Source organism: Protopterus annectens, chromosome 6.part0 (genome assembly GCF_019279795.1).
Source record: "Protopterus annectens isolate FY-2018-M chromosome 6.part0, PAN1.0, whole genome shotgun sequence".
In the NCBI taxonomy this organism is placed as follows: Eukaryota; Metazoa; Chordata; order Ceratodontiformes; family Protopteridae; genus Protopterus; species Protopterus annectens.
Window position 1 is genome coordinate 1,551,451,088 of NC_056737.1, and position 17,497 is coordinate 1,551,468,584.

A 17,497-nucleotide genomic window follows, 5' to 3' on the forward strand; every position below is an offset into this window, starting at 1 on the left:
ATAATGGGATGGAGAGAGACAAGTTTTGATTTGTTGGACTTGGAGCAAGGTACATATTAACATCTAATGTTGGAGCCCAAGGAAGATATGTGGAGGCTGGATAGTAATTTTGTTAAATGACAAATAGTAGATTGTATAATTGAGGCTGGAACAGAAATGGTAGCCAGAAAAGAGTAACAAGTACAACAAATAAGGTAATATTGTATTTGAGAAGACTGAATACAATATAAACATTAAAAAAGGCATGGAGTGAATTACTAAATAAAGGTATTATAGATGATTAATGGAGGAAAATATATATGTTAATCCTGGGAGTGCAACAAAATTGAGATCATTTAGAATCTTTTCGATGAAATGTCTGCAAAAATATTTATGTACTCTTATGACGCTGGAAAAAAGTGAGTGCCTAAGACAAAAGGTATTTATGTTAGAGATGAGATGTTCAGAAATAGGTTCTTGGGAGGTTACATTTTGGGAATCTATGGAGTTGCTCCAGTACAAAAAAAAATACTTGAATAATATGCCAAGTCTTATATTTGGAACAGAATGTAACCTCATTATTGAAATTTTGTATTGAGTTTGTGTAAAATAGCATGTACTAAACAAGTGAAAGCACTGCTGATTTTGTTGATAGTAGCTAAAAAAGTTAGAACTACAAAATTAAAATAAATTGTAAACAAGAGGTAAAAAAGATGATTACAGAGATTAAAAACATGAAAGTGACAACTCAGAAACAGACCTCCATAGTAAAAAATTGTGCTGAGTGGAATTCTGTAATGTAAATTGAGCTTGAAGTGGACACTTACATAAAACAAACTAAATAAGAAGTACATCTGTTTAATACCATACAAGGAGAGCAGTCACTTGCCTAGTTGTTAAGTTTTTAATATAGTGAAAATAAAACGATACGGTCTCAAATTATGTTGTTAACAGTTAATTTGTGTGCTTAAATGATGAGCAATGTTAAATGAAACTTGAAATTAAGACTAGATAAAATAGTTGACTTTGATATTTAGATTTACATGCTTAACAAAGCCAAGTTTTTGCAAGTTAAATGTACCCAATGATTGCTTAGTATGAGGTTAGTTTATTAGTATTGTACAAACACATAACTGTAAAATGGATGTATCAGCAATCAAGTTCTTAAATAACAAGTGCAACGTGCATAAACACTGTACAATATCGAAAAATTAAAAAAGCGCTAAAGCATTTACTTTGCATAAAATAAAAAATATTATTATATATGTTCTTATTATTTATTTATTTTTTTTATATAAATTTGGAAATGCTTGTCATGAAACAGACAGCTGGCTAAGCATCTGTACCACATAAAATACCTACTGCAGGAGTATACATTAGATGTTACATTCCAATGAAAATAAAATAATTGTTTTTACTTACACTGTCTTTTGATACGAAAATTCTGTTGCTGAGAATTAACTGCATTCTTAGCTATAAAATGTACAATGTGCTGAACATCTCTGACATTTACTTCCACTGATTTTTCTTTTTTCAGAAATGCCTTTTCTATAATCATGTTAGCTTCAGAATCATAATCGGTTACGTTACTCTTGTGATCTGCATACATCCATTGAACCAATGACTGTAAAAGCTCTCGTTCGTGTTTTACTGCATATTCTTCCTGAACAAAACAAAGTAATCTTTCTATCTCAAGAAATGCACGGTGCACTGAAAATGGATGACCCTTTACTTCCAGGTGTGCTTCAGTGTCACTTAAGAACTCTTCAAGGGAAATGCCATAAGTAGCTTGAATGTTTTGCAGTTTTTTCTGTTCTTTCATGCCAAGGTAAAATATATGATTATTGTTGATTACATAAGAATGACGGTCAACAAGTAGTGTTCTTTTAATCCATGCCTGTGCCTCTTGCAGGGTTTCATTGTCTTCTCCACAAAGTTCAATCACTAGGCCAACGCTGTCACTTTTGTCAGCTTTGATTCTTTCACCTTCATCCATCTCGTAATAACTATCTGTAAAAAATTAAAAAAGAAATTAAGTAAATGAACATTATCTGATTAATTTGAAAGACGTGAGCAAATGTTTTCTCCATAGACTTTTGCAGCTAATGCCTGCCTGATATCTCAGTCCACACTAATAACAGGTTAAAGCATTCCTGATTCAATACATTATAAGCAACCATGCATACTAAGTCTGTTCTACTGAAGAGGAAAATATAAATAAAATAATGATAATGCAAAAAGAAAAAAGGAAAAAGACAATGACATCACATATGGTATAGGTAAGAAGTATGGTTAAATGGGCTAGGGCAACAAGCAGCAACTGACCTGAATCCAAGTGACTCAAGCTTAATTTCCAAGATCTCTCCTTGGAAATTGCAAATTAACTTGGATCAGAGCACCTGGCCCCCAGAAAGTAAGAAATTGTTTCCTGTACCTAATACCTGGTTAACAGAATTGGGTATTATCTGCCTAGAAGACCAAATTAGATGGTTATACTGTAAATTCTAACTGTTCAGCTAAAAATATTCTGCAAAATAGTATTTTGCCTTCAGCATAACAGAAGCATTTGCCTTTATTGTTATTTCAGCAAAATCACAGTCTTATAAATCACTGTCTGAGTTGTAGAACACAGGAGGGGAAAAGACTAATGCTTGCAATGAATCCCCAAATTTAAAATGACTTAAACATTTCAGAAATACTATGTCAGTAAACTTTAGTTATAGCCTCAACACATCAGTGGCTGGTATATATAAATAATTAATGCAGCATGAAATACCTAATATCATGGTCATTGGCAACTGAGGGAAACACACAGTCCAACTGTGTTACCAAGAAAAAGTACAGTTGTGTACATTTACCATAAATGTAGATGTTCGAGTGTATTCACTGTTGCAGTCATTACATTTGGGTAATCTACTTGCAGGTTGCCCTCAGTCATCCTGATTAACAAAGTCTTGGGTCCTGCGTCGGTTGCTGCGTTGGTTGCTGTCTCTTCTTCCATGACATCAGGTCATCAGGGGTATAAAACATGCAGCTGATACCATTACATCAGTTTCTTTTGCCCCAGATGCCAGGTGCCCCCCTAATGGGAAGCAATTAAACATAAAAGCACAAAAGTATACCTCCAACAAAAAAGCAAATACACCAAAAAGGCTTTTAAGCATAGTAAAGGAAAGTACAGGTATAGCCAAAAGAAGTTAGGGAGCAGGAGGGAGGGTAACCAGGACTGAAAGAGTGAATACACTCGAACATCTACATTTATAGTAAGTGTACACAACTGTACTATGTTCTTCATGTTTCACTGTTGCAGTCATTACATTTGGGTAGAATCCCAAAGCTATGGTTGGGAGGAGGAGTTTAAACAGCATTAGGGCCAGCTATAAGGCCCTGCAAGACTGCAGTGGCAAAGCCAGCTCTTGATTTAGAGAAAATTGGCAAATGATAATGCTTGGTGAAAGTATGTACAGAACTCCAGGTAGCAGCTTCTAGGATGTCCCTGGTAGGAATGCCTCTGAGAAAGGCTGCAGAAGTAGATGCAGCCCTGGTGGAGTGAGGTCTGATCCCCTGGGGGATAGGTTTTCCATGGTGCTTACAGCAGAAATGAATGCAATGGCTTATCCATTTAGAAATGGTGTGTTTTGAAATATCCTTCCCCTCTGTCCCTGCAGCGAATGCTACAAGCAGTTGTTCAGATTTTCTTTGAGGTTTAGTCCTGTCCAAATAGAATCTAAGTTGTCTGTGCATATCCAAGGAATGCAGTATCCGTTCCTCTTTATTCTGTGGATTATAGAAGAAGGTTGGCAAATTAATGGACTGATTAAGAGCCACACTGGATACCACCTTGGGCATGAAGGATGGATTGGTTCTGAGTGACACCCTGTCCGCATGAAAGATGATGAAAGGCTCCACTGCCATAAGAGCCTGTAATTAAGATACCCTTCTAGCTGAAGTGATTGCTAAAAGGAAATCTGTTTTCCAAGAAAGAAATGTTAAGTCTGCAGTCACAGCTGGCTCAAAAGGAGGTAGAGTGAGTTTCTCCAATATAAAGTTAAGATCCCAGGCTGGGGTTGGAGCTCTCCTGGGTGGTCTCAAATTTTTGGCCCCTCTGAGGAACTGCTTGAGCAGTGGATGACAGAAGAGGGGTGGTTCTGTGTTATAATGAGCTGAAATGGCTGAAGCTTGGATTTTAATGGAGGAAAAAGACAGGCCCTTGTGAAGCATCTCAGTTAAGTATTGTAAAATCTGAGGTACTTTGGGCGCTGCTGTGCTCATGCCTTGAGACTGGTTCCAGGCACAGAATTTTTTCCATTTTTCAGCATAAGATTTTCTAGTACTAGGTCTCCTTGCCTCTAAGATGACATCCATCACAGGTTTGCAGAGGGATGGTAAGGGAGAGTTTAAGTAATTAGCCAGGCTGCAAGGTTCAGTGTTGGAAGCTGAGGGTGCAGAATCTTGTTCTCCTGCTGAGACAGCAGGGAAGAAGTCGGAGGCAGGTGCCATGGAGATAACCGTGACACACTGCACAGGAGGGGGTACCAGTGTTGGCGCGGCCAATCTGCAGCAATCAAAATCATCCTTGGTTTCTCCTGTTTGACTTTTAGTAGTACTTTGGAGAGCAGATGCAGCGGGGGAAAGGCGTAGACTGATAGATTTTTCCAGCTGAAGGACAGAGCATCCACTTTCCAAGCTTGCTTGTGGGAAGTCCTTGTGCAAAATTTGTCCAACTGGTAGTTCTGGGGGGAGGCAAACAGGTCTATATCTGGGCTCCCCCATTCGCATGTCAACATGCTAAAAATCCTTGGTTCCAGTTTCCACTCGTGTGGGTCCATGAGGTTTCTGCTTAGTCCATCTGCCAGTGTATTTAATTTTCCTGGCAGGAATTGAGCTTGTAGGTGCACTTGGTAGCTCAAGGCTGTGTTCCACAATGACATGGCTAGTCTGCAGAGGAGGTAAGAATATGTGTACCCTGCTGCTTGTTTATGTACCACATAACTGTTGTGTTGTCCCTCTTTACCATTAGTTTTCCTTGGAAGAATGTAGCCCTTGAAGGCTGTCAGAGCATTCTGTACAGCTAACATTTCTTTTTGATTGATATGCAGGTGCATTTGACTTGGGTTCCATTTGCCCTAAATGCACTTCCCTGCCAGGTGAGCCCCCCATGCATAGTCTGATGCATCTGTTGTTAGGGTTTGGGCGGCAGTGGGTGGTGTGAAAGGTAGTCCCTTGTTTTGGTGGCAGGCCTCTGTCCACCAAAGGAACAGTAGGCGTAGGCAAGGTATGACAGGAATCATTGTTTCTAGGCTGTGAGAATGTTGACTTCATAGGCTTTTTAGATACCACTGTAGTTTCCTCATATGCAGTCTTGCATATGGAATTAGAAGAATGCAGGAGATCATGAACCCCAGGGCTCGCAGTATTTGTCTTGCAGATAGCAGGGTTTTTGTGGCCACTTGTTTGAAGTAGGTTGTCAAATGAATTTGCTTTTCTGACATGAAGTAGGCCATCTGGGAAGTTGTATTCAAGCTTGCTCCCAGGAATGTAATTTGTTGACAGGGTACCAGTTGTGATTTCTTTTCGTTTATGGTGTACCCCAAACAAGTTAGAACCCTTTTTACAAAGGCCAGATGATTTAAAAGTATGTCCTGGCTTTCTGCCTGAATTAGGCAATCATTCAGGTATGGATATATCTGAATACTTCTTTGCCTGCAAAATGCAATAACTGGAGCTAGGCACTTTGTGAATACCCTGGGCGCAGTAGATAAGCCAAAAGGCAGTGCAGAGAACTGACAGTGCATGTAGCCTGCTTTGAAGCGTAGGTATATTCTGCAAGATTCCCTGATTGGGATGTGAAGGCTTGCTTCTTTTAAATCTAGTGTTACCAACCAGACCTCTTTGCCTAGCATAGGAAGTAATTGGTGAAGAGCAGCATCTTGAATTTTGGAATCTCCAGAAAGGTGTTTAGAGTAGACAGGTCCAGCACAGGATGCCATGATTTGTCTTTTCTGGGTACCAGGAAAAGTCTCGAGTCGATACCTTGTCCCTTTTCCTCTTCTGGTACCAGCTGAATAGCCCCCATGCTTAACAGAGAAAGTACTTGTTTTTGAGCCTCTGCCCACTGATTTGGGGGTAGGTCCGGCCACCCATTTGGCATTGGCAATGTGTGGAAGTGAAATCTGTATCCCTGGGACACTATTTAAAACGCATTTGTCCTGGGTAATGAGTTCCCACTTCTTTGCACGAAGAGCAATCTTTCCCCCCAAAGGGGCAGTCAGAAGATAAGTGCTTGGAAATTTTAAAAGGAAGTCATTGAGACAGTTTACCACAGGGGGGAGCCTTGTTATTCCCAGACTTGGAAGTGGAGGCCCCCCACTGCTTAGTTCTGTGAGTCCCCTGGGACTGAAACCTGGGGTTTTTGCTGTGTCTGGGCTTGGCTTGAGAAGACCTGGAAGGGGCTGGAAAGGACCAATTCTTAGAGGGCCAGTGCCTACTAAATCTAGGAGGCTGAACTTGTAAAATAATCTTTAAGTTTGCATAGATTTAGCTTTACCTTTCATCTTTTTAAGAACTTCTTCAGCCTTGTCCTGATTTAAAGGAGCATCCAACAATTCAGCTTTAACATGATCAGGCAAAGATTGCTCCTTAAGCCAAGCATACCTTCTAAGCACATACCCAGTAACAGCAGTCCTGCAAGAGGCCTCTAAAGAATCAAAACCACATTGCAAAGAATGTTTTCCAACTTGTTCAGCAGAATGCATTAAATCATGTAAGTTCTTTATTTTCCACACAGTCAGGAATCAACATAATTTTCTGTTTAAGCAGTCCAATAACGTGTTGCTGATATTTTAACATATGAAATTGGCAGTTTAAAGCTCTAATGGCCAAGGTTGCTGAAGTGTAAACCTTTTTACCCCATCTATCCAGCACTCTGGAGTCTCTATCAGAAGGGGTAGGATTTTTAGCAGTAGAAGCCTTAGTGCCCTTGGGCCCCTGTAAAATAGCCCCTGGATCTAAAACAGGATTTTTAAAAAGGAACTTGTGGGACTCAGGGACCCTGTAGTATCTGTCAGGTTTACTGGGAGCAGGAGGCAGGGAATCAGGGGCCAAACTGGATTCTGAGAAAGCATCATCAACAATGTCTAGTACAGGAGGAATAGCCAAAGGCCTATGCTGAGGTAGGAGAAAGAAATCCCCAAGCCTCTTTTTTGAATAAGAAACGTCCTGGCTTTCCCAGTGAAAATGCTCCCTTAGAGTATGTAAGGTTTCCCCAAAAGAAAAATCCTCAGGAGAGGAAGCAGAGGGAATAGAGTCCTCTGCATCAGAATCCTCATAAGTAGGTATGGACAAATCCAGGTCATCAGAAGAGTAAAAAAAAAAGCAGAATCCTGATCAGAAGATTTATAGTCAAGCTCAGCCCTAGGCCTCTTAGAAAGGGGGGTGGGGGCTGGCTACCCCTGATTAGAGTTATTAGATCTTCAGCCATTTTTATCATTTGTTTTTTAGGCATAAAGGCCTGAGCATGTGGCCTGGGCGTCGGTTTTTTAGACATGGATTGAGATTTAGGCCGTAGTAATGAAGGAGGCGTTGATTTAATATGCAAGTCCGTAGGCCTGAATTCACCCTCAGAAGCCGGTGCGGTGCCTGCACAGCAGCTCCGGACCCATCCAAGGTAGAGACATCCGTGGTTCCATAGTTGAAGTATCTCGCGGCATACCGGACTCCGAATGGATCTCAGTAGAGGCCTGCGAATCATAAGTAGTGGGTATCAGGGGCTGCGAAAGCACCTCACTGAGTACCGGCGAACTGGCGACTGGCTCAGGAGAAGCGGCGGCTTGTCTCTGTCTTTATCTTTGCATTTTTTTGGAATCCCGATAGTCGGATGGCTAACCGATGACATTTCTGGATAATTAAGCCGAGAACCGAAATATTTAGAGGCAAAAATATACAGACGACGGACAGTGCACTGATTAAATAAAGCACAAAACCGACAGCAAGGTACGTCATGGTCAGGGCCTAGGCAAGGAATACAGTATGAATGAAAAACTTTATGAGGTATTTGCTTTCCACAAGTAATGCAATTATTAACTTTTACTGACATCGGTAAGGAGCAAGAAAAGTTTCTAACGGGTACTTAGCTTTTAGTTGAAGACTTCGGTTCTGAAACTGGAAAACGAAAATTTCAGGAGTCGGCCGACCGACACTTACGAACTGCCTATGCTTCGGGCACCGCACAGCAAGAAAGACTGATGTAATGGCATCGGCTGCATGTTTTATACACCTGATGACCTGATGTCATGGAAGAAGGGACAGCAACCGACGCAGGACCCAAGACTTTGTTAATCAGGCCGACTGAGTGCAACCTGCAAGCAGATTACCCAAATGTAATGACTGCAACAGTGAAAAACGAAGAACATCAATGCAGTATGCACCATGTAGTAGTAGTAGCCATCCTTCGATTCCACAGGATCACAAGTGTGTGGCTCTACTGGACTGATTCAAGCAGCATCTTCTGTGGCTGTGCAATCCAATCCAAGAGTGGCAGTCCTTTGAGCAGCAGTAGGCAGAGGTTGGTCTAGTATCATGGGTATGAATCTTCCTAAGGGCTCTCTAAGACTCTGTTCTCCATGCCAAAATGGTTTAATTCATAGCAGTAGCTTCCTTCACTTCTGTTTCCAGGCATACTTGCCTTTGGCGATAGAATACTAGATGTTTGCGTTGATGGAGACTGTGCTGAGGTCACTCTTGTATACATCCTTGTAGTGCAATTTGGGTTGCCCTTTTGGACTCTTTCCAGACTCCAGCTCTCCAAAAAGGAAGTCTTTCGGTATTCAGCCATCCATCATGAGTGAGACACGACCCAACCAGTGCATATGTCTCTGTTTCAGGAGGGTGAACATGGAGGGTGTGCCCATCCTCTCAAGTACTGTGCTGTTGGGGATCTTGTCCTACCATGAGATACAAAGTATGCAGCTAAAGCTGCACATATGGAATACATTGAGCTGCTGTCCCTATTTTGAGCACAGAGTCCATGTTTCACTAGCATGCAGTAATATGCTCAAAACACAGGCTGTGTAAACCTGCACCTTGGTGTGCACAGTGAGCTTATTATTAGCCCATACTGCCTTAGTCAGAGCAGAAAACACTGTGGTTGCTTTTCCAATGCACATGTTGATCTTGCTAACAAGTGACATTTTGTCAGATTGTAGAACTTAGGTACACAAACTCATGGACAATCTCCAGCTCATAGTCGCTAACCCCGACTGATGGCTCATTGCCCACATTTTGGCCCATCACCTGGGTCTTCTTTAAACAAATTGTGAGGCCAAATTCCATACATGCATCTGTAAACTGAATCATAAGCGACTGAAGTTCCTGCTGAGTACGAGTAGCAATAGCTGCATTTATCAGAGAACAGCAACTCCCTTAGATGCCTCCTAAGCACCCTAACCTTCGATCTAAGCCTCAACAATTTGAAGAGGTTGCCATTCATTCTGGTTCAGAAAAAGTTATCCTTTATCGCAGTTCTGAAAGCAGACTTCAATAGAACTGAAAAGAAGATATGAATATAACACATGCACACACACACACACACACACACACACACACACACACACGTGTGTGTATGTGTGTGTGTGTGTATTTATATGTATGTATAACATGCAAACAAGAGACATTATGGAAATGAGAGGTGTGACATATGCAAATGGCACCAAACATGGTAGAGTGATCCAGAATCATACTTGAACTGAGGTGAGCAGTTATTCTGGACAGCAGGATTTCTTGGCAAGCAGCAGTGCCTTATGCGATAAAATGTTAGGAGTAGCATCTACACTAGTGAAACAGGACGAAAGTGGCAGCACTCAAAGCCAGTGTTTGTGATGCCATTCATCACAGCCCATCATATCACAGCTGGGTCTACAAGCAGCTAACCTACTGTCATCTCCACAACTGTGTCATAGTTAACTGCTAACATGTGGATACAGATGCCATCCTCACATGGAATCACCAGGAAATACCTAGAATGCCTATCACAACAGACATTAAGCTATGTGTAGTGTTAACTAGTCTTGGTACAGAGACGTCCAAGTATCCTAAAATGGAGGAGGTTTTGAATACATTAGCTTCATAAATCCTATACCAGTTCCTTGACATGATGCTGTATAGCATGTGAAGTATATATGGTTCCCATGGACCTATACCAGTTCCTTGACATGATGCTGTATAGCATGTGAAGTATATATGGTTCCCATGGACTGTAGAGGAAAGAACCAATACCACCATGCTGGGATCCTACAACATAACCTATTTCCTCCTGGTTCTGGGGGCCATTGACTGTACTCAACTGCAATAAAGGCCTCATCTATTCCACAGAACATCCAGCGCATCAGCACATACGACTTCCATTTCAGCTACTGCAGGATAGTGTGCAAAGCACAGAGTATTATTTACAATGTGTCTTTTTACCATCCAGGCATTTCCCATGATTCTAACATCTGGCCCATGTGCAACATCATTTTTTGTAAGATGACTTTCTGCAGGTAATCTAACTGGCAGCTGCACTCACGTTCCCCCTTATAGGCCAAGAGAATCATCCAATATGTATGCAGTCCACAGGCTACTCATAATTGTGCCCACTGTTGTGTGCTGCAGGTAATGCAGGATATGCCGTGGAAACATGGCCCATGAGCTCCAAAAGCAGTCCTTAGACCATAGATTCATAGGTGTATACTAGGCTAACAACCACTAGGGCCCTTATAAGCCTAGCCATGCAATCCAAATGTAACCCACAAATTTGAACTAGCACATTATTCAAGCAATTTTTGTACTGGAGCAACTCTGTACATTACCACCTGGTGATTTAATGGCTGCCTCTGTTCATCAGAGACATAAGAGCCAGACCAGGGGTGAATTTCTGACTACCCATCCACTGGTCCAAGTTATGCTTATAGGTTCATAGATAGGTACTAGGCTATCAGCCCAAGGGCCTACGTAAGCCTAGCCAACAAGGTTCCCTGGCTTACACCACCCAAGAAAGTTATTTTCCTGTGCCACTGTCGAGCAGAGACACAGAAGTGATCCCCAAGGATGTATTTCTTATTTCCTTGAAGAGTGCTAATGAAGAACCTTGCTTGACATAGATGGGTAGCCTGTTCCAGAGTATGGGAAGTCTCTGGGACAGGAATCTATCCCTCTAGCATGTCCTGTTTATTGTGGTGACAAGGTTTAGGTCCCTAAAGGGAGGGATTGGGATTTCTTTAGGTGTAGCTTTATATGTTAGGCAGGGATCACTTTGGAGTAGGCGATATGCTACAGAGTAAAGCTGGAGTTTTTTTGAGGCAGTCAGTGTAGGGCATTTGTTTGAGGCCAGTAATTCTCTTTGTGAGGTACTTCTGTGGCCTTTCCAGCTGCTGCAGATGTCTTGTGAGGTACATTCCAAAAGGGACATTGTACTCTATAATGAGTCTAATGAGTGTCGAGTAGAGAGGAACAATGACTTATTTTTTCCTGGATGAGAACCCTTTTATGATGAGGTGTACCACGTAGAAGGACTTCCTGACTACTGTGGCGATGTGACTATCAAAGGAGAGACTACTGTCCATCTGGGTCCCAAGGTCTCATCACAAATTCGGTGTTAAGTAGATTGCTGCCTATACCGTAGTTCATGGGTACAGAGTTTTTACCAAAGGGGATGACACTGCACTTTTTGCCATTGAGCTTGAGGCATGGCTCTGACACCAGGCATCTGTCTCAGTGAGGCCCTTCTGTAGGATGTCCACATCATTTGGGGACTTGACTATGGCTCCTAGTTTGCAGTCATCTGCAAACTTCATTAGCCAGAGGCCTTATGTGTTAGCCTGTACTTCAGAGAAGTAGATACCAAACAGGAGAGGTCCCAGGACGGAATCCTGTGGTACTCCACTTGTCACTGCTTTGAGGTCAGATTTGGAGTCTGCAACTTTTACAGTGTGGGTTCTGTCAGTGAGCCAGTTGGCAACCCATCTTGTGACATAGGGATTTATACCTAGTTTAGTGAGTTTAGCTATAATTCCAGAATGGGGGATGGTGTTGAAAGCCTTGGCGAAGTCAAGATAGGCTGTGTGAACCAAGTTACCCACATCTACAGCTTTGGTGACTGCCTCAAAGAAGTCGTTCAGGTTCAGGAGGCATGATCTGCCTTTCACAAACCCGAATTGGGTGGGATCCAGAGTTTGGAGGTTACCAATGTCTTTATTTATGAGTTCTATGATGATACGTTCCATGGCCTTGCAGACAAGGCTTGTCAGGCTAATAGGTCGATAGTTCCCGGGATCAGTGGTGGTTCCCCCTTTGTGGAGTGGGATAACTGTTGCTGTGTGCCATTCAGTGGGCACATAGCCTGATGCCAGGCTATTACTGAACATGGTGCTTAAGTGGGGAGCCAGTTAATTCTGAAGCTCATGTAAAATGCAGCGTGGGATGTTGTCCAGTCCCATGGATGCTGTGTTTATGGCTTTAGAGAGTGCAGCTTTTACCTGCGTAGGTGTGATTACAGGGACTCTGCATTCTTCCTGTATAGATATGGACCCTTCAGGGGGTGAGGGGGGGGTAAAGTTAGCACTGACCCTATCTGCCAGAATGATGGCAATGTCAGTTGGTTCAGTAATTTTCGTGCCTTTGTGCTGTAACTCAGGGCAGATCTGGGTGTTGCCATCGAGAATCTTGACATAGCTATAGAATGCTTTGTGGTTGTCCTTAGAATTAGTGGTGATTGTTTTTTCGTAGCTAGCTTTGGATGATGTTATAAGGGATCTCAGCTTCTTACTGAGGCTGACCAGGGAGCTCCTCCACTCATGGGATTTTACTCTCTTTTGTAACAGTTTCTTCCTTCTGTTGTACAGTTTGTTTATGGAAGGGGACCACCAGATTGGCTTCCTTTTTTTGGAGGATAGCATCTTGGTTCTGTTTGGAATAGCACGATCCATGCACTCGTATAAGTGCTTATAGAGTGCATTTGTGTAGGATTCAGCAGTTGTAACCGTATTGTCCATCTGCATGGGTGTCATGAAGTTCACCACTTCTGTCTTAAGAAGCATGAAGTAGGCTTTGGAGAAATTTTTTACCATGGTTTCCTTAACGGGGGGTGGGGGGTGGGTGGGGGCGGGATGTGGATATCAAGGGTGATTAGCTTATGGTCGGATCGGACCAACGAGGAATTGACTTCGGGTGTGGAACACTGGTCACTCGTGTAGGTAATGACTAGGTCTAGGATATTGTTGCCCCTGGACGGGGTGTGGATAAGTTGATCCAAGGCATTTAAGTTTATGAATTCCAGAAAGCGTTGAGATAAGGAGTTGGTACACAAGTAGTTTTCCCAGTTAATGGTGGGGTAGTTGAAGTCATCCATTATTAGGGTGTTTGGTTGAACCCTAATATTTTCCAGTACATCAAGAAAAGAGGAGTGGGAATCCTGAGGCATGGTGGGGGATCTATAGCAAGCTACAATTTGGATTGCAGTTTTGCCCAGACTTAGTTGCACTTGGATAACTCGGATGCATTATGCTGAGCAACTAGCCTGGAGGTGTGGATATCCTTAATGAATATGGACACACCTCCGCCTTTGGTGTTTCGGTCCAGGTTACATGGCCGAAAAGTGTGGTATGAGTTATAGCCTGGTAGTGCAGGGGTGCTCTCTGGAGCCTTGAACCAGGTCTCAGTCACTGCACAGATATCGATGCTCTCCATTTTAAGGAGTGCCTCGAGTGAATGCATTTTGAAATTTAGACTTCTAGCACTGAGTAGCATTACCCTCAGTTTTTGCTTGCCTGTTCCTGTTACGGTGGTGAATTTGTTATTTGAACCTTGCCTAAAAAAGGCACTATAGGGGCAGCAAGAGCTTTAGCCAGTATCCGGAATCTCAGGGGCCAAAGGTGCAGGCCATCTGTGGCAAAGCATCGTGGTCTGCCAACCATGTCACCCCAAGCAAACAGATACTGGATCCCCTTAGAATGACAACAGAAGCTTAGCCAATTGTTGAAGTCAATCATTTTGTCCTTGTACTACGGTATCATTCTGGGCGATGGCAGAATGCTACTCAGGGCTAGGTCATACCTGCCTGGGCTACAGGATCGGAGAGCTCTTCCATGTCTCTTTTCATGTAGTCCAGGGAGGTACGTCTCAGGTCATTCACACCAACATGGACAATGACAGAGTCATATTTGTACTTGTTGTGGAGTGACCTGAGTGCGTGGGTTATGTGGCGGATCCTAGCACCTGACAGGCAACTGACAGTAACCTTCTCCTTGTTTAGCCTGGTTAGTGGGACATCAGTGTGCCTGACTATAGTCACCTATGACTAGTGTGTTGGGTACGCTGTTTTGCCTTATTGGCTGTGGTTGAGTGGCACACTGAGTCTGTGGGCTGTGTGTCATTTGGGTTGTGCTGGGGGATGGAGGTTGCTTGCGTTTCTGCTTTGGAGGTCTCTGTTGCTTAGACAGATTATTATTGAGAGCCTCCGCAAATGTTTTTGTGTTACTATGTGTGGATTTTGGCGGTGTAGATTTAGTGAGACTATGTGATGAGTGTGGTGTGGTGCAAATGTTTACCTACTCCTCATGACTGTCAAGTTCAGTCTTGGCTGGAGAGAGACTTTACCTCCAGTTTGGCTAGATAAGTGCATCTCTCACAGGTTGTAGTGTTGGGTGGTAGGAGGACAGGGTTGTCTGTGTACATGAAGCAATTTCTACATTGCCTCAAGATGCCCAGATTCATCAGAAAGACAGGAGAGAACACTGGGAGCTGACCCTTGGACATGCCTGAATAAAAAACTATTTTCCTCTAGATAAGTGAGGAAAGTGAGTACAAGAGCTGTTTTTCTCTAAGCAAGTGAGAAAAGTAAGTACAAAAACTGTTTTCCTCTAGGTAATGAGGAAGATTGCGTGCTATAGTAATTAGCAGCTTATTAAGTGCTTACAAGTTCTGAACAAGTGCTGAGCATGAATAAGCAAACTTAAGTGCTAAAACTAAGAATATGCGCTAGACGAGTTACAGGACAGAAACAAGTGCAAATGCAGGCTTTCAAATCAGAAAGTTGAGAGAGATGGAAGAGATTTCCCAAATGGCAAATAACTACAATTTCTGGACCAGAACCACTCCTTATGTAGTAGACCGGTTACGTACAGGTTACCACTCCCGCTGATAAGCTAGAAGGCTTCCCTCCAACACAGAAAGGCTTGGAGGGCTCAGAAGCTTACATACAGTCCTGGATATAGCAAATCTGCATCTGGAACACTAATTACAAGAAAGGTAAAAACAGGCTTACAGTTTTTTTTTTTTTTTTCATAAGTTGGTACTAGGCTATCGGCCTATACAAGTCTAGCCATAACAATTCCCTGGCTATTTCTTCCCACGCTATTTACTTCCCTGGACCCCTGTCTAGCAGAGCAACTGATGTGATCCCCGGGGTGAATTTCCTTTCTCCCATCCAATCATCAAGGTTCCTTTTGAAGAGGGCCAAAGAGGCGCTCTGCTTGATATGTATGGGCAGTCTATTCCAGAGTCTGGGGAGTCTCTGGGTCATGAACCTATCCCTCCAGCATGTTTTGTTTATTGTGATGACAAGATTTAGATCCCTGGAGCGTGTGGCACTGAGGGATTCGGATTTCTTTAAGTGTAGCATGTCCAACTGCTCTGAGTTTGACATGGTCTTATATGTTAAGCAGAGATCGTCATGGAGTAGATGATATACGACAGAGTATAGCTGGAGTTTTTTAAGGCGGTCAGCATAGGGCATCTGCTTTAGGCCTGAGATTCTTTTAGTGAGGTATTTATGCGACCATTCCAGTTATTGCAGATGTCTTGAGAGGTACATACCAAATGGGGCTGTGTATTCTATAATGGGTCTAATGAGGGATGAGTACAGTGGGACAATGACCTCCTTTTTTCTGGATGAAAAGCCCTTAGTGATGAGGTGTGCCACATAGAAGGATTTCCTAACTGTTGTGGTGATGTGGTTATTGAAGGCGAGACCACTGTCCACCTGTGTCCCTAAGTCTCATAACACTTTCGGTGTTTAGTGTACTGCCACCTATGTGATAATTCACGGGTACATGTTTTTTTTCCCAAAGGGGATAATTATACATTTCTTGGCATTGAGCTTGAGCCCATGGCTCTGGCACCAAGCATCTGTTTCTGTAAGGCCCTTTTGTAGAGTATCCACATCATTTGGGGATCCAATAATGGCTCCCAGTTTGCAGTCATCTGTGAACTTTGTTAGCCAGAGTCCCATAGTGTTGGCCTGTACTTCAGAGAATTAGATGCCAAACGAGAGGTCTCAGGACTGAACCCTGAGGTGCTCCACTTGTCACTTGTCTGGAGCTGGATTTGGAGTCAGCTACTTTTACAGTGTGGGTTGTGAGCCAGTTGGCAACCCATTGAGTGACGTAGGGATTAATGCCCAGCTTAGTAAGTTTATCTATGATTCCAGAGTGGGGCATGGTGTCAAAGGCCTTGGCGAGGTCCAGATAGGCTGTGTGGACTGCCTTACCCTCGTCCACGGCTCTGGAGACTGATTCGAAGAAGTCAGTAAGGTTCAGGAGACAAGATTGGCCCTTCACGAAGTTCCATGATAATACGTTCCATGGCCTTACAGATCAGGCTCGTCAGACTGATGGGGCGGTAGTTCCCGGGATACAAGTTGGATCCCCCCTTGTGGAGTGGGATAACTGTAGCTGTGCGCCACTCAGTGGGCACGAAGCCTGAGGTGAGGGTATGATTAAACATGACACTTAGGTGAGGTGCCAGTTCATTTTGTAGTTCATGTAGTACACAGCTCGGGATGTCATCTGGTCCCATGGATGCTTTATTCATAGCTTTGGAGAGTGCATTTTTTACCTGTGTGGCTGTTATTACCAGAATTTGGCAATCTTCCAGTATTGAGATGGGCCATTTAGGGGGTGCGAGGGGGGTGAAGCTGGCACTGAATCGATCTGCCAGGATATTGTCAATATCCTTGGGATCAGTATATTTAATGCCATTCTGTTGTAGCTCAGAGCAGATCTGAGCATTGCCATTTAGATTCTTGACATAGTTATAGAATGCCTTGTGGTTGTCTTTGGAATCTTTGGCAATTTTTATTTTCATAACTAGCTTTGGAGGATTTTATGAGGGATCTCAGCTTCTTACTGAGGCTGGTAAGGGAGTTTATTGCATCCTAGGATTTTCCTCTTTTCTGCAACAGTTTTTTCCTTTTGATGTAAAGTTTGTTTATGGCAGGGGACCACCAGATTGGCTTCCTTTTTTTGGAGGAGAGCATCTTGGTTCTATTTGGGATGGCACGATTCATGCATGAGTGGATGTGCTCGTACAGTGCCTTAGTGTAGGACTCAGCAGTCGAACTTTCAGTTCCCGTCTGCATGGGTGTCATGAAGTTTGTAACTTCTGACTTGAGTAGCATGAAGTTAGCCTTGGAGAAGTTTTTTATGGAGGTTTCCTTACTGAGGGGGTGGGGTTGGGATGTGGATGTTAAGGGTGATTAGCTTATAGT

At 42.9% G+C, this 17,497-nt stretch overlaps 1 protein-coding gene across 1 annotated transcript in view; it reads right to left on the reverse strand.

Moving 5' to 3' along the window:
• LOC122804001 (protein mono-ADP-ribosyltransferase PARP9-like) overlaps positions 1-17,497 on the reverse strand; it is a 1,237,155-nt gene that overhangs the window by 458,228 nt on the left and 761,430 nt on the right. Inside the window, exon 7 of the mRNA XM_044073682.1 lies at positions 1,402-1,989. Within this exon, the coding sequence (XP_043929617.1) occupies positions 1,402-1,989 (588 nt within the window). The remainder of the gene's footprint in view (positions 1-1,401; positions 1,990-17,497) is intronic.